This window comes from Mytilus galloprovincialis, chromosome 9 (genome assembly GCF_965363235.1).
Source record: "Mytilus galloprovincialis chromosome 9, xbMytGall1.hap1.1, whole genome shotgun sequence".
Lineage (NCBI taxonomy): Eukaryota > Metazoa > Mollusca > Bivalvia > Mytilida > Mytilidae > Mytilus > Mytilus galloprovincialis.
In genome coordinates, this window is record NC_134846.1 from 50736060 (window position 1) to 50763315 (window position 27256).

The window sequence follows — 27256 nt, forward strand, 5'->3', positions numbered from 1 at the left end:
CGCTCCTGCATGAGCTCGGATCGAAGTCTGTGATTGAATATTTTAATGCACATGGTTTCTATGTCAAGTATGACGAGGTTCGGAGGTTTTTGACTAGTGTAGCGAATGCTGAAATAACAAAAATACAAGGTGGTTGTTATGTCCCATTCGGTATAGCTAATTGTGGTTCCTTATTTCAAGAAGGTGTGGACAATATTGACATTAATGCCGAAACGATTGACGGTAAAAGCACATTTCACTCAATGGCGCGTGCTATATTCCAAAATTCAGTTCTACATGGAACACTCGGATTTAGTATCAGACAACGGTTTGAACGGAAACCGGATAAATCATTACTCTGTGACGAAAAAGTATCCTCGCTGATGCAGTGCTTACCCATTACAAAACAAAAAAATAAGAGGCGAACCGTCGCGATGTCAAATTGCACTTAAACTTTTAAACACTTGCAGAGGATCCAATCGGCCAGACTCCAGATAGGTTGTGGGTAATTCGTATAATGATATGCCGAGAGGGATATGTCTTGCCACTGGAATTGTCTAGTAATTGTACCGTACAACTTGTGCCATTTTGTCGAGGTCAAATATCAAGGTTATTCTGTTACTGTTTTTTATTAAGCTTTATAATTTGTATACCACGGACTACCTTCAAAATAGTTTTAAAAATAAAACGTTGTTCTGACGTCATGTGCAAATATGAAAAAGATTTTGTATGGACCAACGCATTCCTGCATAAAACTACTCATATAGTTTATTGAATATATTATTAATTTTGAAACATATCAATTGTATTATTTCTCGAGATGAAAATAGAACTTTTTTAAGTGATGACCTTTGACCTTGATTTTCGGTATAATTGTACCAGATTTTATATTTACGACACATATTTTCAAAAACTACACGATTTTAGCTTTTCAATGAGCTAGTAAAATCCCATGAGGTATTTAGGTAATTTAAATTTCGAAAATTGTCCTCTCCGCCGCTCCACTACTATAAAAACAAATAAATATATTAACAAAGCAAAAACAAAAAGGCATACATATAAACAAAGCACATTAGCAAAAACGAAAGACAAGAATACAAAAAAATCCATAGTACAATAACGGGATGTATGAGTACCAATCCACGTGAAATGCAAATTACCAAAAATAGACTAAACATTTTTCAAATAATTTTTCGTAATAATTTTCAGTCAAGTCACGTAATTAAGATGATTAACAAAGTCAGTACATAAACTCTATAATTCAAGACCATCGTGTATTATTCTTTTACACGTTGATTTTTACATCCCAAAAAGGTCAAGATGAGGGATTTTGGTGAAATTTAATCAGCTGGATTTCAACCAAATTAAGGACCAGGAAACATAGAGCGCAGACGTCGACAAACTTAATATTGAAATAAGACATGTGAAATGTCTTCACAAACATTATTTTAAAAGATTTTTGTTGTCGACGTATGCGCTCTATGTTTCCTGTCCAATAATCTTTGGAAATTTACCCATTTTCATTGATTTTTTCGTGAAAAATCGACACGAGTGCAACTTGTGACGTCATAATGAAACGCAGAAACGTAAATTTTCAACAATATGGGTTATTTCCTATCTAATCACTGTATTAGCTATAAATTCTTGTGATATTGGTCAATAAATCAGAATTTGAAATTTACGCTAAAAAAGGGGGACATTTTAGGACCTTAGGCAGCAACCATTTGATTTTCTGGGGGGGGGCTATGGTTTTTTTTCTGGACAAATTTTTTTTTCGCCTGCGGCGAAAAACAATCTATTTTTTTCGCGACAAGTCGAAAACAATTTTTTTCTTTCAATTATAGCATTACATATAGTGGCAGCTGAGGGTGAAACAAACAATTTTTTTTTCTCAGAATCAAAAACAAATTATTTTTTTCTCCAAAAACTTGAAACAAACTTTTTTTTCCAAAAAAAACCATAGCCCCCCCCCAGAAAATCAAATGGTTGCTGCCTTACCGAACATACTCCTTTATAGAGTAAAATCATGTTACAAGTCAGGAATATGACATTTGTCAATTCGTTTGGTGTGTTTCAGCTTTTGATTTTGCCAACTGATTAGGGACTTTCCGTTTTGAATTTTTCTCGGAGTTCAGTATTTTGTGATTTTACTTTTTTTAGTATGTTGAAAAGCATGATCATTTCTTTCAGACGATTTTTCAATTTCAAATGGGGAATGCAGGGAACTATACAGATTTGAAAAACCTTAACTTTAGATAGAATTAATTTCAAAGAAGATTTAAAATTATGTAAAAGTTCTATAGAATTTTGAAAAACCAACATATGGTTAATACCTCGAAACGAAAACAGTTTCGCGGTATTTCAGAAGACCATCTTTTACTGCGGACAGAATTTTATCAGTCTAATGGACAATACCTTGGTCGAACATGCATATAGCTGAGCCGGCAATGTACCGTTGTTTTAAATGTGAAGCGTAGGTAACCAATACAAACAAGGTAAGTCCTTCGATTTGAAATTCAATGTCATATTTTTTTAATACATGAAGGACTTGTGATCCGTCAAAATCTCATTCTTGTCAAATGATATGTTATTGAAAGTGGTATTACCCGGGTGCTCATTTATCACAAATTCTTTTACAACACTCGCGGTAGTACGATTTATATACAGAAAATATTATTAGAAGCTTTGACCACCGTAACAAAAAAAAAAAAAATTATCATGAAAAGCTGATAGACGTTTCACAGCTTCTTTGTCTATCATTCAAAAGTTTTTCAACTTATGAATTCGACAATTTACCAGAGTGTGTCCAACTTCTTTTCCATTAGCCCATGATACATAAAATGATGATATAAACATTAATAAAAATATAGTAAATTTAACATAATATACTATTTAACAAACTACAGCAGTATTTTTTCTGATATGAAAAAATGCACGAATGTTAGCTGCATTTGTTTTTCTTTTCGCTATTGGTGGTATCATTTTAACAATGTGTTCCGTCTTAATATCCGTAGCATGGGGCTCTTCCGGCTTTTCATGTATGTTTTTCTCGGCCTCTTTCTTAAAGTTTGCTTTGCCATTCTCTATACTATTTAGTCTCTATCTTATGGGTCCATCAATGCCCATGCTACGTCAATCTTTAAAGACCCAAATGTTGCTAAACACTTATCCGACCTCCATGATAAATATGTTGTTGTCCCCGCAGACAAAGCCCCAAATAACATCGTTTTTGTCTGTAAAAGTCACTACATTAATTGCTTGATAAACGAATTAGGTATAGACAATTCACTTGGAAACTCAACATATACCCTCACGACACTTACCAAAGAGGAAATCCTGGATAATCATAGGTCTGTTCTTTGTTCCTTTGGTATTTCAACCAAAAATGAAGAACTGGATCTTCCATCACTGTATTGGATACCTAAACTACATAAGTGTCCTTACAAACAACGGTATATTGCTGGGTCTTCCAAGTGCTCCACGAAACCTCTTTCTAAATTATTAACATCTATTTTATCAGCAATCAAAGACGGGCTTCAAAGTTATTGTGAAACTGCCTATTCTAGAGGTGGCGTGAATCAGATGTGGATACTTAAAAATTCCAAAGATCTTTTAGAGTACATACAATCTAACTCTCTTTCATCTTGTAACAGGATTAAAACATTTGACTTTTCTACTCTTTACACAAGTATTCCACATTCCAAACTAAAAGACAAATTGAAAGAGTTGGTATTACTTTGCTTCATAAAATAGAATGGCCAACGTAGATACAAGTATCTTGTCTTAGGGAGGGATAAATCATACTTTGTAAAGAATCACTCTGATTCAAACAAAAAATTCTCTGAACCCGATATTATCAAGATGCTTGATTTCTTGATTGACAACATATTTGTAACGTTCGGAGGACGTGTTTTTCAACAGGCTGTCGGCATCCCAATGGGAACAAACTGTTCCCCTCTACTTGCCGACTTGTTTCTTTATTATTATGAGGCTGACTTCATGCAGGAACTTCTTAGGAAGAAAGATAAGAAGTTAGCAATATCCTTTAACTCTACTTTCCGCTATATAGATGACGTTCTTTCACTAAACAATTCAAAATTTGGTGACTATGTGGAACGCATCTATTCCATCGAATTGGAGATAAAGGATACTACAGATACAGTTAAGTCGGCTTCATATCTTGACTTACATCTAGAAATTGACAATGAGGGTCGGTTGAAAACAAAACTTTACGACAAAAGAGATGATTTCAGCTTTCCAATTGTGAACTTTCCATTTCTAAGTAGCAACATTCCAGCAGCACCTGCATACGGGGTATATATCTCCCAATTGATACGATATTCCCGTGCTTGCATTTCCTGTCATGATTTTCTTGATAGAGGGTTACTGCTCACAAGGAAGCTATTAAACCAAGAGTTCCAAATGGTGAAGTTGAAATCATCCCTTCGTAAATTTTACGGACGCCATCACGAGTTGGTTGACCGTTATGGAATAACCGTTTCACAAATGATATCGGATATGTTCCTTACGTCGTAACTACAATCCCCTTCCCTTTCATGAATGTGACCTACCGAATTAGACTATTTACCGGATTTGTAATCACATAAGCAACACGACGGGTGCCACATGTGGAGCAGGATCTGCTTACCCTTCCGGAGCACCTGAGATCACCCCTAGTTTTTGGTGGGGTTCGTGTTGTTTATTCTTTAGTTTTCTATGTTGTGTCATGTGTTCTATTGTTTTTCTGTTTGTCTTTTTCATTTTTAGCCATGGCGTTGCCAGTTTGTTTTAGATTTATGAGTTTGACTGTCCCTTTGGTATCTTTCGTCCCTCTTTTATCTAAAGTTTGTGCCACTTTCTTCTCATTCCCCGTCTTTTTCTTTGTTTTGCTTTTCATTAAATCATTGTGACTGTTCTTAAAAACCATAGTTTGGTCTTTTTCCTGCTTTTCAATTTTTTACACTTTCTTTCTCCATCCGTTGTATTTCTGTAAAAGCAATTATTAGTTCATAAAAATGTTTATTGGAAGATACCAAGACCTGGTTGATAATATTCCGAATCAACATCATAAATTATACACGATAGTCTTGAAGTATAGTTGCTAGGTACTGATGTTGATAATCATCTTTATTACGTTTTATAGTACTTTTTATTTGTCTTTGTAAATTAATACCTTTACTGTTTGTTTATCACTGTTGTTAATACCCATGACGTGGCTCAGTACTTAAACATCACGTTATTGTGTAATTGTGCTATCATGGTAATTGTTGCTTTTTTTGTTTGCTTGTTTTTATAGTGATTAGGATTATAAACACAATGTAAACGGCTGTACCCCTTTATTTGACATGATAGATCTATTACATCAGTTTGTTTTGTTCACGCGTATAATGTTTCGATTATGACGTCATTTCAACTTTTATACTTGTTTGGTGACTAACCATTTTGATCTGAGCGTCACTGATGAGTCTTATTTATACTAAACGGGTGTCTGGCGTATTAACATATATGCCTGGTACCTTTTACACACACCATTGTGACTTCATTAAATATTTTTTTATTTGAGATTAACTCGTATTCTTACAATGGAGAAAAATCTGCTCAAAGTAATCTTTATTATTTTGTAAGTCTGGGGCCAGTGTATGCCATATCACCTACATTTGTACTTTTAAATTTACTGTAATTTGAAGGGTGTTTTCAAACACCAATGCCAGGATATAATAATACTCGTTCTGTCAAAAGTGGACATATCGAATCGTTTAATGAGAAGAATTCCGATAGTGTACAGTTCGAAATGAAAAATACCGTTCTCCAACATCTTTTGAGCTTTTTTCTCAATCTTTTTCATCTATTTTCTCCTCTTTACCTTCTTCCGTTGTAATTTAAGATCCTTTGTGTATCTTTTCGTGATATTATAGACTCTTTTCGAAGAACAACTTGACAATCTTATCCGCGCACCTTCATTAGCTATAATCTCCCTCATTTTGTAGTCTTTCGCCATTTTTTTGCTTGATTATAGCCCAATGTTTTAAAATTCTGGGCTGCATCCTATAAAATGTTTATTTAGTACTACTTGTTATACTTTTACATTTATAATCGTTTGAGAAAAATATTTATAAAACTTTATCTCCGAATCCCTGAAAAGGTTAACAGCAATTAACCCAAAATGATGGAAAGTAAAACATATCACATCGCCTCTTTACTTTGCAAAAATATACGAACTAACAACGTCGAAAGAAGTACGAACACAAAATGACCAGGATAGCCAGAAGTGGTAGGAACTGTATCAAATTCATAAATAATACACGTTGGTCTAAAAGTATAAATTCTAGGTACTGACGTTGTTTATCACCTTAAATACGTGTTATAGTGTTTTTATTTGTCTTTGTAAATTTAAAATACATCTACTGTTCAGTCTATTTTTGGTAACAGCCATTTAACGTGGCTTGGTACTTATGCATCCCGTTACTGTAGAATGTTAATCTTCTTGTCTTACACCTAACATTGTGACTTCATTAAATATTTTATGCGAGATTTAAAAATATTATTGACTCGAATTCGTAAAATTAATCGAGAAATTAATCGATAAAAAAACCGCTCTTGTTTTTTTTGTTTTTTTTTTTATTATTTTGTAAATCTGGGGCCATTATAGCCCTTACTCCTTTTAAATTTACTTCGTATTTTAACAAGCGAAAAATGTTGGTTGAATTAAGGATCTTAAATTTAGAGTTTATGTTACGATGTAATTATATATCATTGACACGTGTTGTAAAAGAATAAATGTCCTGTCAAGGGCGGCCATATGCAATCGTTTAAGGAGAAGAATGACGATAGTGTACAGTTGAAAAAGGAGAATACCTTTCTCCAACATTTTTTTTAGCTTTTCTCTCAATCTTTTTCATCTGTTTTCTTCTATTTACTTCCTTCTTCCATTGTAGTTTTATTTTCTATGTTTATCTTTTCATGATCTTGTCTACTCTTTGAAAGTATATCTGAACAATCTTTTCCTCTTTAGCTATTTTCCTCTCGCATTTTCTGCCCTTTCTTCATTTTTCTTTTATTCGTTAGGATAATGGTAGCCAAATAAGTTTAGAATTCTGGGCTGTATCCTTAAAAAAGTGTTGTGTAGTACAACTTGTAAGACTTTCACATGTATAATCGTTTGAGATTTTTTTTTCATAAAACTCATCTCCTAATCCCTAAAAAGGATAACAGCAATTACAAAAAAAATAAAATAATATACAAACAAAATGTAAAAGAAGTCCAGTATTAAAACTCGTAAAAGAAACAAGTGGCAATGACATTCAGGAGGTTACGTCATTACTTGCTGCTCTCGTAGATGCCCACTGTTCTTCCTGTTGTTCTACTGCGTCTATTTCCTCCTCAAAGATTTTCAAATCATCAGATACACTTTGAATGTCTACTTGGAATGTCAACTCGTTCTCTTATCTCTTAATATTTTCTTTTCAGTTGTGTTCTGTTGTTTTAATTTGTCTAAATGAAGAAACACGACGTGTATATCTGAATGTTTTCTTTTTATTTGAGGAATTGAATGTTTCTAGTAGTTTAATGCGAGATCAGGACATGCCAATATGACAACATCCTTACAACTCAAGTAAACAAAAGTATCGGCTAAATTAATTTATAACTTGTAAAAGACCGGAGACATTTTGACCTTGCCATTGACCTTGCCTTATTATAAAGACGTTTGTGTACCAATTAAAGCTGTTTATGGACCTATGTATGTCAAGTCTTAAGTTTCGTGTCATTTGGTTTCTGTCTCATTTCTGGTATACACGACGCCTCTATGTAAAATTATTTATGAAAAGCATACGTCCCAACATAGCGAATAGAACTGGAAAATATGGAACTAGCATTAGTGAAATTTGATTTGAAAGATATAAAGAATCAAAGATGGCAAAGAAGAACATACATAGTGTTTGAAAAAGTGAATGAAAATTATATTTGTATGCTATTTTGAGGGGCATTATGTTTTCTCGTTTGTCCCGCTTCAGGTTAAAGTGTTTGGTCAAGGTAGTTTTTGATGCAGTTGAGGTCCTATCAACTTGAAACTTAGTACACATGTTCCTCATGATATGATCATTTAATTTCAAATGAGAGTGTTGACCCCAATTTCACAGTTCACTGAACATAGAAAATAATAGTGCGATTGGGACGCCGTGTACTATTGACACATCTTGTGTTGCTGAGAAATGCACATTGAAAATATTTCTCAATTTTACCTAAATCAAATCATCTACAAAAACAGTTTTAATTGTTAAAGATAATAGCATATTTAACGATAATATCTTTAATAAAACATAAGGGTATTATTTATCTATAGATAAAGAGAAATACTAAAAGTGGTCAATAAATGTACAAAAGGATCGTAAGAGGAAATATTTTTTGATGGACATACCTTGGGCATTTATCAAGGCGGTTTCTTTATACTCGATTGCACGTACATGTGTGTTCCCCTCGAAATTAACCCATTGCTTAAGTATAAACTCAAATACGGCAACACTTAGGAAAACTTTACAGAAGCCAGCCACTGCCTGCTGTTCCTTTTATTCTTCTCGGGCTGACCACTCTACACTTAATCTGTTGCTTATGGAGTCACAAGATATTATGAATGCTTATGTAACTCCCTCATTTTTCCCTATTTAATACTTGTTTTTTGTAGGAAATTATATGCCATGTATTAATAGACATGACAGAAAATGTAATATCTATTTGACGTTGCGCGGTACTTGTACATCCCATTATTGTTCTGTAGTAAGTTTTTATGTGATTGTCTTTTGTGTTTTTTCTCTTATGTTCTTTGATATATGCCTATTTGTTTTTCTTTGTAATATATTTGTTTGTTTGTTCACTGCTTCTCTCCTATTTTGACACATGTTCACCTATTATGTTGTCAATAGAATGGAATGTTATGCGACTGTCATACAAGGTAGCGGTTTAGTCCAACATTTTATACATAAGAAGATATGGCCTTTCAATTTCAAATTAGAGTTTTTACCCCAATTTTACAGTCCACTGAATATAGAAAATGATTAGTCCACTGAACATAGAAAATGATAGTGCCATTAGTGTCTGTCCCTCTTGAATCTTTCGCAACTCTTTTAGGGCATCCGTGTCCAGTGGACACATCTTGTTTATCTGAGAAATGACATTGATACACATTAAAATATTTCTCAATTTTGACTATAATATATAAAATCATCTACAAAAAAATAGTTATAAAAATCAGAAATAGTAGCATCTGTAACGACATCTTTTACAAAACATCAAATTATCTTTTATCCATAGATTAAGAGCAGAAAGGGGGGGGGGATATTATTTGATGGATATTTCGCATTGTTGAGGCGTTTTTCTTATCTTCAATTGCACGTACATGTACTCCCTCGACATTAACCCATTGCTTATGTATAAACTCAAATACGACAACACTTAGGAAAACTTTACAGAAGCCAGCCACTGCCTGCTGTTCCTTTTTATCATCTCGGACTCTATAATTATTCTGTTGAGTATGGAGTCAAAAGATATTATAAATGTTTATGAAACTGTTGTAGCCCTCCCTCATATTGCTCTTTATAAAATATATAAAATACTTGTATTTTCTAGGAAAATGTATGTTACAGTATTAATCATCTTCGCTAGCCAAGGGTTACGATCCACTCCCGTTAAGAGAACGGGAGTGGATTGTAACCCTTGGATAGCGCAGATAAGTATTAATAGACAGAATAGAAAATGTAATGTATATTTGACGTGGCTCGGTACTTGTACGTTTTTGTGTTCTTGTCTTTCGTTTTTGCTTATGTGCTTTGCTAGATGCCTATTTGGTTTTCTTTGTAACATTTTTGTTCGTATTAATAGTAACTGATTAAGATTATAGCACAATGTTGACTGCTGTACTCCTATTTTGAAACATGTTCACCTTTTCAGTCATGTTATGTAGCTAGCTCTAAAACCAGATTTAATCCAACATTTTCTGCATAAGAAAATGACTGTACCAAGTCATCAGGAAGATGATACATGTATGTGTTATCCATTCGTTTTTTTTAACTTTATATTTGGCCATTTGATAAGGATAAAGTAAATCAGCACGAATACTGACTCCAAAGAAAACTCTAAACAGAAAGTCCCTAAGCAAATGGCAAAATTGAAATTGAGTTTCCTTTTTGAATTTTCTTACGAGTTTAGTTTATGAGAACCCCAACATATTTATTGGAACCCCCAACATATTTATTGGAACCATAACTTCAATATGATTATGGATTCCATGGAGGACTACGCCAGAGCATTGGCTAAACGAGAAGTTGAAAAGGACACTTTTCCGAATGGGTCAAAACTATCATATCTCTGATAAGTTAAAAAAACTGTGAATAATTGACCAAAATCCGTTTTCAAAGACATTGCAAGAAGCTATGAAATGTCTATCATCTCTCTAACTATGTTGTGTTACTGCTGGCAAAGCTTCAAATAATATTGTCTTTGTATGTAAATCGTACCACTTGTCAATAAGTATTTTGATAAACAATTATGAATAAATGAGCAATCATGTCATCCTACAACAAAACTATATCATTTGACAAGGATTATTTTTTCACGAATCATAAGACTTTCAGTAATTCAATGAACGTTACATCAAACAGCAAATCGGAAGACTCACGTTTTGTAATGGATACCCAAGCTTAAAAAAATTCTGTACAGAAACTGTTTACTTGCGTAGTGGTATAAACAACATGTGTATTCAAGATGACCGTGCGATGACACATAAGTGCTCAAACCCAATTAGTCATTTGGTTGATAATTGTCTCATTAATAATGATGATAAAATTTAACTTGTTTCATAAGATCCAGCTGAAGCACTTGCCTTTTATTTCCTGGGGCCCAACAAAATTGTATGTGGTCCAGTTTTTTCTTCTTCTAAAAATGTCTTTGGATCACCAAATTGTTGACATGTTGGACAAATAATTCCTTCCTCACTATCTCTTAACCAGGACCTGTCTTTTCCCATTCAGTTGCCCATGAGTTTAATTCCTCATCGCTTTTATTTTGCTCATATTTCGCTTAAGTATTTAACCTCATCCTTATTTGTTTCCTTTTCTGTGGAGGCGTAACGCCGCTTATATATTTCCACATTTTGATACATGAAGTTACAAATTGTTTCTAATTTAGAATATTGCATGACAACATGGACACAACACCCCAAAGTGCATGCAACGAAATGCATCCGGATTGAGTAAGCAGTACCTATTTTACTTCGTCTGTTCAATCGTTGACTGGCTCCCCGTTTAAAAACATGTGACTTCCGTTAAAAACAAAACCAGCGATGTTTTTTTCTACGGAAAGCTTTTCCATAATGTGTTTTGGATGATTAAATAACCGTCGAATAGCGATAGAACAAACTTGTCAGTTGGGGTAAAGAAGTAAATATATTGCAATCGCCATCTTGGCAATCTGGAAAGTTATGTGAAGTCGTGCATGTGAAATTATGCTCGCCATAGGCGACTGGGCGACCGTTAAGTTTTATCCCTGAAATTTAATTTAAAAATAAGTTTTTATTGGTAACGATAAAGGTATGACTTGCAAAATACCCTGACTTACATTTAGATATACAAGACAATAACAATCAAAACCAAAGAGTAAACAGACTCACAAAAACCAAAGGACATTTACATCAACAGTACAAATGATCAAGATCAGAACAATGATTGTGAACTTTCACAAGAAAATATGAGAATTGAAGGAATTTAGATCAGTACATTAAATTCGGTCTTAGAAGTTTTAATTGTTCTATGTAGTTTCGCCTTTTTAGGCTCGTATATATTAAATAAATAAACAGAAAGTGTTTAAAGTCTCTGATGCATGATTTTTTATAATAAATATTGTTTTTACTTTTGAATAGCTTTCAGTAACTGCGAGCACTCTGAAATCGTACTTTCGTGTTTATTTGGCCTGTTGATAAAATTTGGAATGCTTTTTTGTTATTTAAAGTTTACTTATTTAATACTATATCTTGTCTCTCTATTTTAAATATACACCAGCTTTGATAAGTGTTTGGTATGACTCTAGATTTTCACTTCTTGTTCTATGAAAACAAAAACTAGAGGCTCTTAGAGCCTGTGTCACTCACGTCTATGTGCATATTCAACAAATGACACAGATGGATTAATGACAAAATTGTGTTTTGGTGATGGTGATGTGTTTGTAGATCTTACTTTACTGATAATTCTTGCTACTTACAATTATCTTCATCTTTAATGAACTTGGCCCATTAGTTACAGAGGAAAATATTTTGTTTAAAATTTACAAAAATTTACAAAATTTATGAAAATTGTTAAAAATTGACTGTAAAGAGCTGTAACTCCTTAAGGGGTCAACTGACAATTTTTGTCATGTTGACTTATTTGAAGGTCTTACTTTGCTGAACATTATTGCTGTTTACAGTTTTTCTCTATCTACAATTATATACAAGATCATAACCAAAAACGGCAAAATTTCCTTAAAAATAACCAATTCAGGGGCAGCAACCCAACAACCGGTTGTCAGATTCGTCTGAAAATTTTAGGTCAGATAGATCTTAATTTAATAAACTATTTAACCCAATTCGATTTGCTCCAAATGCTTTGGTTTCAGAGTTATAAGCCAAAATCTTCATTTTACTCCTATATACTATTTTTAGCCATTGTGACCCTCTTGGTTGGTTGGCTGGGTCACCACACACATTTTTAAAACTAGATACCTCAATGATGATGATTGTGGCCAAGTATGGTTAAATTGGGCCCAGTAGTTTCAGAGGAGAATATTTTTAAAAAAAAATTCCGAAAAATTGGTATAAAATTACCATAAAGGGCAATAACTCCTTAAGGGGTCAACTGACCATTTTAGTCATGTTTGACTTATTTGTAGATCTTACTTTGCTGATCATTATTGCTGTTTACAGTTTATCTCTATCTATAATAATACCCAAGATATTAACCAAAAACTGTAAAATTTCCTTAAAATTGCCAATTCAGGGATAGCAATCCGACAACCGATTGTCCAATTTGTCTGAAAATTTCAGGGCAGCTATATTTTGATTTGATTAACAATATTACCCATGTCTGATTTGCACTAAATGCTTCGGTTTCAGAGTTATAAGCCAAAATCTACATTTTACCCCTAAGTTCTATTTTTAGCCATGGCGGCCATCTTGGTTAGTTGGCCGGGTCACGTCACACATTTTTTCAAACAAGATACCCCAATGATGATTTTGGCGAAGTTTGGTTAAATTTGGCCCAGCAGTTTCAGAGGAGAAGATTTTTGTAAAAGTTAACGACGACGGACGACGGACGTCAAGTGATAAGAAAAGCTCACTCGGCCTTGTAGGCCAGGTGAGCTAAACACATGTATTTTGTAAAAAAAATGTCTGTTATCCATTTATACTGTATACCTTACACAAATTCACTTCATTCGTTTTGATGTTTTTTGTCATTTGATTTTGCCATGTGATTATGGACTTTCCGATTAGATTTTCCTCTGAGTTCAATATTTTTTGTGATTTTACTTTTTATTAACCTGTGTACACTTTTCTATTTGGTGGCATTTTGTTCAAGATTATTGTTGACTTTCTGAAATTATTTAACACTTTACTTTAAAAAGGCCACACAAAGAACGAAGTAGAAAAGCAATGAGGACCAAAAATTCAATTGAATTTGTTAATCTTCGTTTTGTTAACATCACATTTTCTTTTTCACACTCTTTAAATACAAACAGGAAGGTTTCAAATACTTCAGAGTGTAAAAAATTTAAAATGTCAAAAATATGAACAATATATCATAAATACAAGTATGGATTACGCGTAGTCCAATACATGAAGAAAGTTTCTCAATACTATATTTACCATTTGAGGTTTTTTTAAATAAACATATCAAATGAATACAAATTAGACAATAATCTAATAAAAATGAATTCAGTCATTTATCTATTTGTATCGAGATTTGTATAGGACAGCTGTTATCCTGCTGTTAGCTGTCTACACGTTTATTATACCCATGCCGCACCAGACGTTTCGTTTGTGATATGAATAGGATGTTGAATGGTATTCAAACTAATTGTGTCGTAATTTGACACCATTGATGCTTCTCTGTTTGATGATGTCTCTTCGGTCGTTTGCATCGAAACTTGTTTTCTTGATCTAAATCAACAAGCAAAGGTTAAACATTATAATGTTTACACATAGGTCGTCTTATGCTGCACATTACGATGTGAAAACAAATATTTAACAATATATTTATCCATCGTTTGGTTACTAGTTTTGAGGCAAGAAGAACTTGAAACTGAAAAGGAGAGATATAGTAGCAATAACATCATTTAGATATCAAATTTTTTAAGATCAACTGAATGAACTTATCTACCATACACTTAAAATTGTCGACCGTCATAAAATGACTATATTGAGAGAAACAATACGGGATTTTTTTCAATTTTTTTTTAATGTCTATGTATCATTATCTATTTAAAATGTTCTTTATTTCGAAATGATGAAGTAAGTGAGATTTTAAATATATATTAGGTATACCTGTGATGCTTCAAATACAGAACAACCCAGACAAGGAGAACCAGAATACATAGAACACAGTTGCAAATAATCATACCGTAATTAACTGAAATGAAAAGTGTTGCAATTTACAGTTATGCATCTAAGTAGATAATACTTTATCTAGAGCATAATGAATAAACTTTTGAAAAGAATACTTTAATTCATAGAATAGAAATATGGATTATGCTTAAACTAAGTAGTAGGTGAACGCAAGGTCTGCAAAATAAGCCAGTTCATGTCCCACTTTTGTTTTCCGTTGAGCTGCTTATGACCAGAAAAAAAATCCGGAAATAACCCGCATTTTTTAATTCAACTCGAGGGAAAAGAGGTAGGTTGTCCACGACAAGTTGAGCATATCCGTGGTCATTTGTTAAAATGTATTGTATAAGAATTAACCAAATCATATTGGAGTCTGAAAAACATTCGAAGCAGCGATGACCTTAACTTCACCATTAAAAATTATTGGTTTAATGACTTCCTTGTATGCAGCAACTCTTTTTTTCTAAGTCATTAAAGAAAATGCAAGTCTCAAAATATCGTATCCACATCGACATATATACTTCATATGCAAGTGCTGCTCGAATGTAGACATATACATTGAAATTGAATCTTTAGAATATGTGAAAATACGACTGCGACTATTCAATGCAATAGTGGAATACCGGAGTTTAAAAGTAATAAATCTGTTTAAACTGTTTTTTTTTTATCATATTACCGTTCGGGTTTGAAATTTTCTATATCAAAAAAGGGGTTTTGCCGATCAAGTGAAATTGATCATGTGAAAATTAGATATATTCAGATAATCAGTAGAGGGTAAGAGGACAAATAAAGAGATGCTTAGAATCTTGGTGAAATATTTAACAAGCAATATTTGATGAATAAATATTTTTATGTTGTTAAAAAATGATATTAGATATACTCTGACATAGTTGCAACTCTTTACCTGTATGTGTTGGTCTGTCATATGTGGTTATTGTTGTAGCGTTAAGAATGCTATCGTTTTGATTAAAGGTAGCTGTTTGCCCTGACATAAAACACACATAGAATTATCTTATGATTGAGTTTAAACATACATGTGCCATCTTAATTTGAACAAAATTATTTTGGCAAGTGTAGTAAAAAGCTAAGTAAAGCAAAGCAAATTCATGCTATCAATTTTCCCGGGAACTCCGGCTTCATTCACCAATATTGACTGACCGACACGAAATAGTACGACAGTGTCGTGAGAGTTTAATCAACTAATGAAGCAATCGGAAAATTGTGTGATACTTACTCTGTGAAATATACAATGGTAGTACTTTTACATGAATTCAATTTTGGTTGGAGTAGCATACATATATTTTCTCTAGGAGCAGATTATATATTATATACACATCATTGCCATAAGTACACTAACCTGGTACTGATATATCAGCATGTATATTTGTTGTTATTATTGGTGTTATGCTGTCCGTAATTGTGGTTATTGCAACTACAATATAACAGAAAAGAACATCATCGAAATATATTTATTCAGCTTGTCATGGATTGAAGCTTCCTTGATATGAATCGATGCTATATTATGCATTTCTCAACTTTTTGTTGACCATACATTTGTCTATTTTTTTTAAATATCTTTGTATTACCCCCTTAAATCTTATTTTTTGCAGCACTTTGTCGATACATTTGCTGGTTGTCCGTCTGTCTACGAAGGTATCATCAGCTTAGTGGACAGTATTTCGGAATTGACATGGTTTATAAAAAAAAGTATCTGAAAAAAAAGCTACTCTGACAAAATTGACCTTAGATGGATTAGTCTTATTTTTAGTATCCATTTTGGTTCTTATACATTCTTAAGTTTGCTTTGAAATATTCGGCGTTGAACCTTTATGTATTTTTTACAGCACTGGTCGATACATTTACCTCTGCTGGTGGACTGTGAGTTCACTAGGATATCATCAGCTCAGTAGTCATTAGTTTAATATTACAATTTTCTAAATTATTCGTTTATAAATTTTGAAATTGTAAAGAAACTTGTTCAACTATCTCATGAAAATTTGACCTGTGGATTTCGCTATTTTTATATCCTTTTTGATCAAATAGTAGAAAAAAGGATATCGGGTGTCCATCGGTGACACAAAATCAATACTTGCACATCTAAAGTTATTCAACTGTTTTGGCACTTTTACATCCCTGGCTCAAGAGGAGATCGAATGTTGCAGTAGGAAACTGAAAATTATACATAATGATATCATGACGAACGACTTGAACAACTTCTTTATTCTTGATAACACGACACTGCAAGTTTGAAAGAAACTAAACTAAATCAACCTTATTATATTTAATAAAATGAATCCAAAAACCTACTTTTATTTTTTCGGAATAAGACTCTGAAGTAGATTCGTCCTCCATAATCTTCGATCTGATTAAAAACCCATTGTAAATATCTATTGTCTAAAATGAAGATTTCAATTTAGACTCTTTTTGAAAAACTAAGGCTTTTCTACCTCAGGCATAGATTACCTTAGCTGTATTTGTCAAAACTTTTAGGAATTTTGGTCCTTAATGCTCTTCAACTTCGTTCTTTATTTGGCCTTTCCAACTTTTTTTGGATTCGAGCGTCACTGATGAGTCTTTTGTAGACGAAACGCGCGTCTGGCGTATATACAAAATTTAGTCCTGGTATCTATGATGAGTTTATTTACGTATATCAATACGTGTATTTTATTTGATTTTAAAATTAAAGTGTAAAGTTGTGTACGCTATCACATTCACAGATATTTTAAAGGAGGTGGTGTTTCTTATAATGTTTTAACACATTCTGTAGCGACTTACGAATTGTGCATGTATTTGATTTCCAACTACAGAAAAAATGTAATTAACTTATGTTACAGTAACCTCAGTGTTCTAACGTTACTAAACTATCAAAGTGATGAAATATTTTTCAGAGCATCAATTAACCTTTCTTAGGTGAGCGTCAATTTGTATAGAAACGTGCAGTATGATATGAATAATTATATGCTTTGAAGTGTATAGTTCTATTACTGAATTTGCTAATGCATAAACAAAATAAGAACATATATTAATTCACATAGACACAAAACTTGAATACTTACTCAATTTGAATATGAAGCTGTCATCAATGCTATCATACTGTGCATTCTTCAGTTTTTGACTGCAATATTTAATCGGCGTTGTATGATTTATACCTTTCGCAACGACAAGACAATTCAAAGGTGTCATACCGTCAAGATCGTGCACAGACACATTAGGCATGTCTTCGGTTTGAGCTAAGTAAAATAAAATATAACAAATCATCTGATGTTTAGTATACGGTTCATTCGAATAAAACCAATATCAATAAAGTGACTGTCATTCCCCATGACTATAAAACAATTGCATTTAGATTTTCGTGCTTTTGAATTCTGCTTCTCTTATATGTGAAAATTCAAAATAAGTTAGTTTATATAATGTGGAAACAAATGTTAATACGTATTTATGGACACACGCGTATTTTTGTGTGACTTATTAGCGAGCAACCAGAATGTTTATCAGTATTATAAATTTACTACAAGAAAATTAATATCTTACCTACATATTTTCTTTCAATAGCAAAGAATAACAACCCGTTTTCACCCTCACAGTAATAGTCATAAAAGGATGAACATTCATTCACACAATAGTTGCTAATTGTGTCTAGTTGTTCATTAAGATTAGTAATACACTGACAAACCGTTTTCTGAAAAAAATTTCAAACAAGCATAATAAGGCATTATATATATTTACAAAGTTTAATGTGATTGTGCAGGTCAAAAGTGAATCCAGTCTATAATAATATTATACTTAAACTTCGAGTAAGTAAGTAAGTAATCAATTTATTACAGTTTCACAATCTACCATTATACATTATATATTATACATCAGATAAAATCAGCATAAAACCATATTAGATTCCTGCCTTAAAAGACTCATGAGACACTTTTACCTCCTGCTCATTAAATGCATACAAGATTTAAAAGCATTTTTCAAAATTAAAATAAAATATTTGAAAAATACAAAACAATTACTTCGTAGATCAACAATTTTTCACTTAAAAGAACAATAAAGGTAGAATTGATTTAAAAATCTTAAATAAATAATAGATATAAATGCTTCAGAGAAATCATTCAAGAAGTAAACACCGAAACTAAAAAAAAATTGCTCGTGTATATTTTGTTTTAATAGAATTTATGATTCAGCATAAATTCGGTTATTAGTGTAAGCAATGTGTGTCATTGACCGTGCTACTTTTTGTCTAATGTTGGTTATCACTTATCCGATTGATCACGCGCAGTATGACTGCGAATGCAATCTTTTCAATAGCTACATTCAACAATAGCAGACGTATATTTATTTTGAGGATTTTAAAAAACAGGATTTTGATTGTTTAGGTTTTGACTACTTCTTTTTCAACTCGGGACTCAGGTTGTATATTTAATATTAGTTTCCCGTATTAATAACGGGATGTTTTATTTAAATATGAATGTTTAAAAGCAAATTAAATTTCAATTAATTGATTATTTTACATGTTTTTATATTTTGTCTTATCCGGAGGTAGCGATCGGCGTCTTGTATTAGATTCTTTATGTTAATTAAGTAGATATCTTTATTTATTTTATTATTTTTATTTATTTCATTACCTTTGACTCCGATCTGCAAACAAATTCACTCCGGCGGTCACAGCTTATTTTTTATGTTATTAATTTATTTATGTATCTACTTAATATTTAATTGTTCTTCGTGTTTATATCTGAGTTTATATCATCACTTAATTACTTAATATTATGAAGCATCGTTAAAGATTGTATTTTGATATACCGATGGTAATCTGTGACAGTGTCTGTCTTTATTACGAGCTTTAATACATTCAGACTCCATTATATGAAGTTACTATTATCATAAAAGTTGTGATTTGTCAAATGTATAATATTCTGGTAATTAATATGTGTATGCTGGCGTTATTACCTCGTGTGATCTATTTTTAGTGGCTTATCATTTGGTACATTTAATCAGCCTCCTGGTACGTGTAACATAGATAAGGTTGTTTTTGTTTTCGTATGCTGACCGACATTTGCGTAAAGTAACCCAAATATTTGATTTACGACATTGAAAGGTTAATGTACTTGGTTATAGGCGTCAATGAACTTTTTGAGGTCGCTTTGTAATAAAAACTTTATTTATAGTATTATAAAAGTAATGTGGTTTGTTTGTTCAATTATATTCTTATAGTTTTAGTTAAGATGAACACTAGAGGTCAAAAGAAGAAGCGTAAATCCACAACCAAAACATCATCATTAGAAGCTGCTACACAAGAAGACACACCGCCTCCAATGGTGACTACAGTGCAAGATACAGATGATAATATCCCTTCTACCTCAGGAGCAGTAATGCACCCAGTTGTCACAAATCGACAAGGTAATGACGGTAATTTAATGTTCATGCAAACACCGTCCTTCTCGCCAAGCCTTGACGATGATATTACCTTACATGTTAATCAGAATTTACGACAAAAAATTCATAAGGGCGAGTATGTCGATTTGGCTCTTTTATTGCATAACTCAGTTATTGATCATGACAAACAAAATGTCACTTTTGAGCAAGGACAACTAGTTATAAATCCAGTTTCGCCCCAAACAAAGATTACAAACATCGAAACTTGGTCCGATGCCTTTCTAATTTTTATGAGTATATATTGTTCTGTGCATCCTCATAAATTCCAAGAACTTGTAAAGTACATGTCTTCTGTCCGAAAAGGTGCTAAACGTCATGGGGGTATCGGTTGGAAATACTATGATGAACAGTACCGTTTGAAAAAAGCTCGAGAACCAAGTGGGTCGTAGGGTAAATTGGATTCGGAATACTGGATGTGGTATATGCAGTCCACATCGGTTCAACTCGAAGGCCAAGCCCCAAATCAAGCCTCAAATAGTCGTGCTTTATACACAAACCAAACAGCTACTACATCAAGATGTTACAGTTTTAATTTCGACGGTGTGTGTAACAAGCCTAATTGTATTTACAACCATTCTTGCTTGCGTTGTGGGCTGCATCATCCAATTATAAGTTGTTATAAGCAAAACCAGTTTCAAGGCCAAGTGTCAAATCAAACTAGGACTGAACCTAGATTCAATGGTCCAAGATTTACTAGACCAAGGTCTAATTTTCGTTCCCCACGACCAAATTACCAAAGACAAAATGGACGCTTTATGGGAGCTAGGCAGAACACCTATTAAAGTTGCTTGTTTAGAAAAATACTTAAGATATTACCCTGACTCAAAAACTTCTTTATTGTTATTGGATGGTTTCAGGAATGGTTTTAGTCTTCAATATTCCGGTCCTCGTACTCCTTTTATTTCAAGAAATCTCAAATCAGCTGAAATGCTTAAGATAGAAACGCAGTCGAAATTAAATAAAGAAATTACTTTAGGTAGAATGTGTGGTCCTTTTAAAAATAGGCCTATATCAACCTTGCGCACTTCACCAATTGGATTGGTTAATAAATCTGATGGGAGTTTTCGGCTTATAATGCACTTGTCTTTTCCAAGCGGTTGTAGTGTCAATGACTTTGTGGATCCCAATGAAACATCTGTTAAATACACATCATTTGACGAAGTAATTGACATGGTGTCATCTCTTGGCAAAGGGGCCAGACTTGGGGTCCAGGACATAAAGTCCGCTTTTCGTCTTTTGCCTATTTCTCCAGGTGATTTCGATTTACTTGGAATATATTTTGGTGGTAATTTTTATGTGGACAAATCCTTCCCATTTGGTTGCTCTATTGCTTGCGCCTTGTTTGAAAAATTCTCTACATTCTTGCATTGGTTGGTTGTTTCATCTGCTGGTAAGCATTCAGTCAAGCATTATTTAGATGATTTCATATTCGGCGGTTCTGCAAATTCGGAAGACTGCTTGGTTCTAATGAACACATTTACTGAGCGGAGCTTTGTAATGAGTTGGGCGTGCCTATAGCTGAGGACAAGACAACACATCCTACAACAAGATTAACTTTTCTTGGCTTAGAAATAGACACAGTTGACATGGTCGTTCGTATTCCAGTGGCCAAGCTTATTAAATTACGTTCTCAACTTCATCCAATGACAATAAAGCGAAAGATTAAATTTAAGGATCTTGAGTCGCTAGTTGGATTATTAGCTTTTTGTTCACGTGCGGTTCCATCCTCTAGAGCGTTTTTGCGGAGATTTTATGATGTTATTGCATCATTTAAGGTCAAAAAACCATTTTTCTCAATTAGAATAACCTCTGAAATTCGAGAGGACGTCTTGGTATGGTTAGAATTCTTAAAATCTTTCAATGGAGATTCTTATATTATTGGTCTAACTTGGACAGATAATGACATTTTGCAACTATATACTGACAGCGCAGGCAACGCTGAACTTGGTTGTGGATCTTACTTTAACGGGAAATGGGCACAGTTCAAATGGCCAGATTCATGGGTCGGATTACACATTTTACAAGACATAACATTTTTGGAACTCATTCCTATACTTTTAGCACTTTGTATATGGGCTCCTCTTTTGAAAAACAGTAAGATTTTGTTTCGAACAGACAACATCGCGTTGGTTGATATACTAAACAAGAGAACATCGAAATCAAAACGGATAATGTCAATAATTCGACCATTCGTGTTGCGTTCCATGAATTACAACATTCAGTTTAAGGCAAAACATATTGTAGGTGCCAAAAATAACATAGCTGACGCTCTCTCTCGTTTTCAGTTAGAAAAGTTCAAAAGGTTAGCACCATTGGCGGAGGATACACCAGAAATAATCCCTCAGGAGTTCATAGACCTGATCTCCAAGGTGAAATTGACCGACTAATTGTATCAGCAGTTGCACCGAATACGTCGAAGGTTTATCAACAAGCGTTACGGTCATTTAAAGAATTTAGGACCTTGTTCCAATTTGAAGATCTTTGGCCTATTCCATTACACCACATAACTAACTATATTGCCTATATGTCATTCACTGGAACTGCGGCCTCAACTGTTAAATCATATATCTCTGGGTTGAGTTTTTTCAGTAAGATTAACAACTATACAGATTGCTTTAATACTTTTGTTGTCAGAAAGCTCCTCGAGGGAATGAAGCGTTCTCAAAATCGACCAAAGGACGTAAGGTTACCCATAACACTTGATTTATTGTTAAAAATTAATAACGTTCTACCTGCTGTTTGTCATAACGATTTTGAAACTAAACTCTTCCAAGCTTCGTTTTCCTTGGCCTTTTTTGGTTTCCTACGTGTTGGCGAACTAACCGCTGATCATAAACACGCCTCAACCCAATCCCATGCAATTGAATATAACGACATTAAAATAAATCTATCTAGTATTGAAATCCGCTTACGTTCATCTAAGACTGACCAGTGCTGTACTGGAACTACAATTGTTATTGATGTTAGGCCAGGTGATGTTTGTGCCGTTTTCGCTTTACGTAATTACTTAAAAGTAAGACCAAATGTTGCTGGTCAATTGTTTTGTCATTTTGATGGAACTCCTGTCACTAGATACCAATTTTCCGGAGTCCTTAAAAAGTCACTGAATGTTTTGGGTTTAAGTCAAGGAAAGTATAGTTCTCATTCATTCAGGATAGGTGCTGCCACAAGCGCTGCCATGAACGGATTATCTGATTCTGAAATTCAGGCTATGGGTAGGTGGAAGTCTGATGCATTTCGTTCATATATTCGAATACAACAATGTCTATAACTGTTAGATTTATTTTTAATTTTGTTTAATGAACTTGCAATCACTTTAGTGGGACTAACCGCTATTTAAGAATTGCAGGTTCACCAATTACAATTTGGATTGTTGGTTCCTCCTTAGTGAAAAATGATTTGTTCAAGCTAGAAGAAGACCAGGTGGCATTAATCTTGGCCTAGATCACATTGGTGTTCGGCTGTGGTGGTTAGGTAAAAGCGGAATGCGGCTTAAGGATCTACTAAATAGGATCAAGCTGATGCTTAGATACGAAGAACCCCCGAACTATCTAGTTATACACATTGGGGGAAATGACTTAGGAGAAATTAAGACAGGAGTGTTACGTAATAGACTAAAACATTATGTAAATAACATTACAGAACTTTTACTAAATACAACATTGGTATGGTCACAAATTTTGCCAAGACTCACTTGGCGTTATTCCGCTAATATTGATGCAATGGATAGATCCAGGCAGCGAATAAACAGCTCTCTAGCAAGTTATATCATTCGCCACGGGGGACATTACATACGATACCCAGATATATCTCCTAATTCTACATTTATATGTCAAGATGGTGTACATCTGACTGATATTGGTAATTACATTTTTATAAATACAATTCAAGGCGCTTTAGAGGCTTTCCTTGTCTACTCACCACACACTTTTCCCGAATGTAAATCATGAACTTTTAAGATATTCATTTGAATTCAGTTTTTATTAGATATGTATAGCTCTTTTATATCTTATATAATTATTGTATTTGGCCCACAGCTTTTACGCAGCTCTATCCGCTTGGAATGGCGGTTGACCCGTCAGTCATTTATGACTGCCTTGGTCAATTTGGCACATTTCGCTGCGTTTACTTTAGATATGCGTCATTTTGTCGCATATTTCAATTAGCATCCAAAACATTTGATATTGGGGGTCTCTGTATCCCAGGACCCACCACACAAAAAATAATGAATCTCTGTATCCCAGGATTCATTTTATTTTATTTTATTGGATGCTTCATTTATTGTAAATATTTAGTTATCTATCTAGTTAGTTATCTAGTTATCTTTTGTAGTCTGCCAATATGAAAGGTGACTACGTTCATTTAATTATCTATCTGTTTGCTATATATATATCTTAACTGTTTATCTAGTTATATGTGTTTATAATTTTGTAGTTTGTAATAAAGCTGTGGCCAAATACTGCCAAAACTGTGTTTCTGATATTTGCGCATCAATAATAATAGAATTTATGATTCAGCATAAATTCGGTTATTAGTGTAAGCAATGTGTGTCATTGACCGTGCTACTTTTTGTCTAATGTGGGTTATCACTTATCCGATTGATCACGCGCAGTATGACTGCGAATGCAATCTTTTCAATAGCTACATTCAACAATAGCAGACGTATATTTATTTTGAGGATTTTAAAAACCCACCCACCCACCGCTATATGTTTATAATATATTTGGACAATTTTTGCTGTGTGTTGATGTATTTTTTCAGAATGTTCCTGTTACAATAAATGGTTCGGGACGTCTACTAAGCAGTCAACTGTATATGGAGCGTATCAGTTTGGTATCTAGTGTACTTATCTCAAGTCCGTATTTTGCTGGTTGAAGTTTACCATCTTAACTTTATGTGTGTGTTCTGTTTCAAGATTAAGTATTTTAGAGACATTTCGCTGCGTTTACTTTAGATATGCGTCATTTTGTCGCATATTTCAATTAGCATCCAAAACATTTGATATTGGGGGTCTCTGTATCCCAGGACCCACCACACAAAAAATAATGAATCTCTGTATCCCAGGATTCATTTTATTTTATTTTATTGGATGCTTCATTTATTGTAAATATTTAGTTATCTATCTAGTTAGTTATCTAGTTATCTTTTGTAGTCTGCCAATATGAAAGGTGACTACGTTCATTTAATTATCTATCTGTTTGCTATATATATCTTAACTGTTTATCTAGTTATATGTGTTTATAATTTTGTAGTTTGTAATAAAGCTGTGGCCAAATACTGCCAAAACTGTGTTTCTGATATTATTGCATAGTCATATGAAACGAGTGACAGGTTAAAATAGAATTAATCCAATTTTGGAACCCATGCATATATATTATCATAAACGTAGTCTTCTTTGCACGATTTGATATTTATTATCACATTAATTTCGTATAATCGTCAAAAAATATTTAAATCGGTCAGTGTTGTAAAAATATGGCAGCCAATAAATGATCGAATTTTGAAGCCGAAGTTTAACGATTGTCACCCGTTTGTAAACAATCAACAAAGAAGGATGTATATTCAGTTAAGCATGTGTATTACAGGTACAATAAGATAGTTTATTTTTATGACGGAGCGTTGTTTACGTTTGGTTTTCCATTCGCACTTGCTTATATAGATTTTACGAGAAAGGTCACGCTGCGTACGGAAAACATGTCTGCAAATTGTTTGCTGGAAGCAAGTTATTATAAAATATTAATATTGACAAATTAAAGAATTTTCTTGAAGAAAAAGTATATGTTCATAAGTTTTTTTTAATAACAACTAGTTATAAAAACATATGCATACATTTTTTTTTAATTTGAAGCTCCATATGACTTTAAACTTCATAATTTGTAACTGGCCATATCGCCATAGGGAGTACCAAAAATACATTGGTTGCAACATCGACAGAATTATAACATCTGTCAAATTATTCACTGGAAAACGCACTAGAAGCAAACATTTGAAGTTAGCTCTGCATTTATTGTTTTGGTGTGGTGGCGGATATTGGAATTTATTTGAAATAGTTTTTATATAATTTTGATAATTACGTTTTAATTTTTTAATTAGAGATCAGTGGCGTTAAAAAAAATCTTGATTAATGTTTCAAACAGTTAACGTTTTTCAATGATTGTTAATGCAATGTCCTGGTTAACTTTATATTATTTACAATTGTAATTTCAGTGGTATTTTAGAAGATTTTATTCAATATGTAAGCCATTTTAATTTTTACAAAAATAGCACTGCATACACACTTTTGAAAATGGGAGCGCAAAATAAACAGAAATGATTATACTGAGGAAGAAAATTATCAGAAATGCTTAAAACTCGGTAAAACGTATTTCGTGTTTTAAATGTAAAAAAAACCAGTTTATTTATATTGGCTATTTTAAACTACAGGCGCTTTCATTAATATGATTTAATATCAAATATGGAAAACCAGGAAATAAATGAGAGTTATATATACTCACAATATATACAGCATAATTTGCACCTCCATGAGAAGAACACTTTACAGCACAGTCATACTTGTCTTCTGCACTAAGTGACTCTTTTTTAAACACTTGACGGAAATAATCTTGAACTTTTGTAAGTGTATCATATTTTGAAAAACTCCCATATCCACAACCATAGTTTTCGAAAATTATATGAAATATAGTAATAACAACAAACAGAAATATTAAACAGTTGTGGCAATTTGGCAATTGGTCAAAGTTCTGTTTTGTGATGTGTAAATGCTCTGTAATGTTCTTAAAATATCACGAACGAACGGTTACCATATCGTACATGTTTATGCAATTAACAATTACTTCTATACCATCTTTTCGGTTATTAATCTATTTAATCCAATGTCTTTCATTGCTGTAACATGTACACAAAAAGTAGAAAGTACAATCACAAAAATAGAGTTCCGCGGAGAAAGAAAAAAGGAAAGTCCCTGATCAAATGGCAAAATCAAAGACTCAAACACATCAAACAAATGGATAACAACTTACATTCCTGTCTTTCAAATAAGTGGAAAGAGTGACCGATGAAAAATACTGCTGGTGGACGTTTCGTCCCCGAGGGTATCACTAGCCCAGTAGTCAGTACTTCGGTGTTGACATGAATATCAATTATGTGGTCTTTTTTTTTTAATTTACTGTTACAAAATTTGGAATTTTTCGAAAAACTAAGAATTTTCTTATCCCAGGAATAGAT

At 33.1% G+C, this 27256-nt stretch overlaps 2 protein-coding genes across 5 annotated transcripts; one reads left to right on the forward strand and one right to left on the reverse strand.

The window, feature by feature from the left end:
• Positions 1-13975: 13975 nt before the first annotated feature.
• Positions 13976-26673, reverse strand: LOC143046953 (uncharacterized). Its single transcript, XM_076219988.1, has 8 exons — positions 26527-26673; positions 18134-18281; positions 17659-17832; positions 16910-16996; positions 15960-16034; positions 15507-15587; positions 14543-14627; positions 13976-14158 (listed from the first exon to the last, which is right to left on the reverse strand). Exons 3-8 carry the CDS (start codon positions 17816-17818, stop codon positions 14008-14010), a joined length of 639 nt encoding a protein of 212 aa, XP_076076103.1. The 5' UTR covers positions 17819-17832; positions 18134-18281; positions 26527-26673; the 3' UTR covers positions 13976-14007.
• LOC143045222 (integrase/recombinase xerD homolog) lies at positions 18865-25322 on the forward strand. 4 transcript variants are annotated; one of them, XM_076217575.1, is made up of 3 exons: positions 18865-19006; positions 19811-19996; positions 22318-23303. In XM_076217575.1, the coding sequence occupies exons 2-3, from the start codon at positions 19822-19824 to the stop codon at positions 23301-23303; spliced, it is 1161 nt and encodes a 386-aa protein (XP_076073690.1). In that variant the 5' UTR covers positions 18865-19006; positions 19811-19821. The 4 variants fall into 4 exon arrangements, with proteins under 4 accessions (XP_076073690.1, XP_076073691.1, XP_076073692.1 ...); XM_076217576.1 differs by having other exon boundaries at positions 18954-18972; XM_076217577.1 differs by lacking the exon at positions 18865-19006 and having other exon boundaries at positions 19013-19996; positions 22318-22822; positions 22874-23303.
• Positions 26674-27256: the final 583 nt, after the last annotated feature.

Bases quoted from the DNA above. Each gene is read 5' to 3' on its own strand.
- LOC143046953 (XM_076219988.1), bottom strand. From the start codon at position 17,818: ATGCCTAATGTGTCTGTGCACGATCTTGACGGTATGACACCTTTGAAT. The intron at 16,997-17,658 runs GTAAGTATTCAA...TCTTCATTTTAG, and splicing joins CAGCTTCATATTCAAATTGA to ACAATAGATATTTACAATGG. The intron at 14,628-15,506 runs GTAAAGAGTTGC...TTTTCATTTCAG, and splicing joins TGACAGACCAACACATACAG to TTAATTACGGTATGATTATT.
- LOC143045222 (XM_076217575.1), top strand. From the start codon at position 19,822: ATGAACACTAGAGGTCAAAAGAAGAAGCGTAAATCCACAACCAAAACA. The intron at 19,997-22,317 runs GTAATGACGGTA...TCTCGTTTTCAG, and splicing joins AGTTGTCACAAATCGACAAG to TTAGAAAAGTTCAAAAGGTT.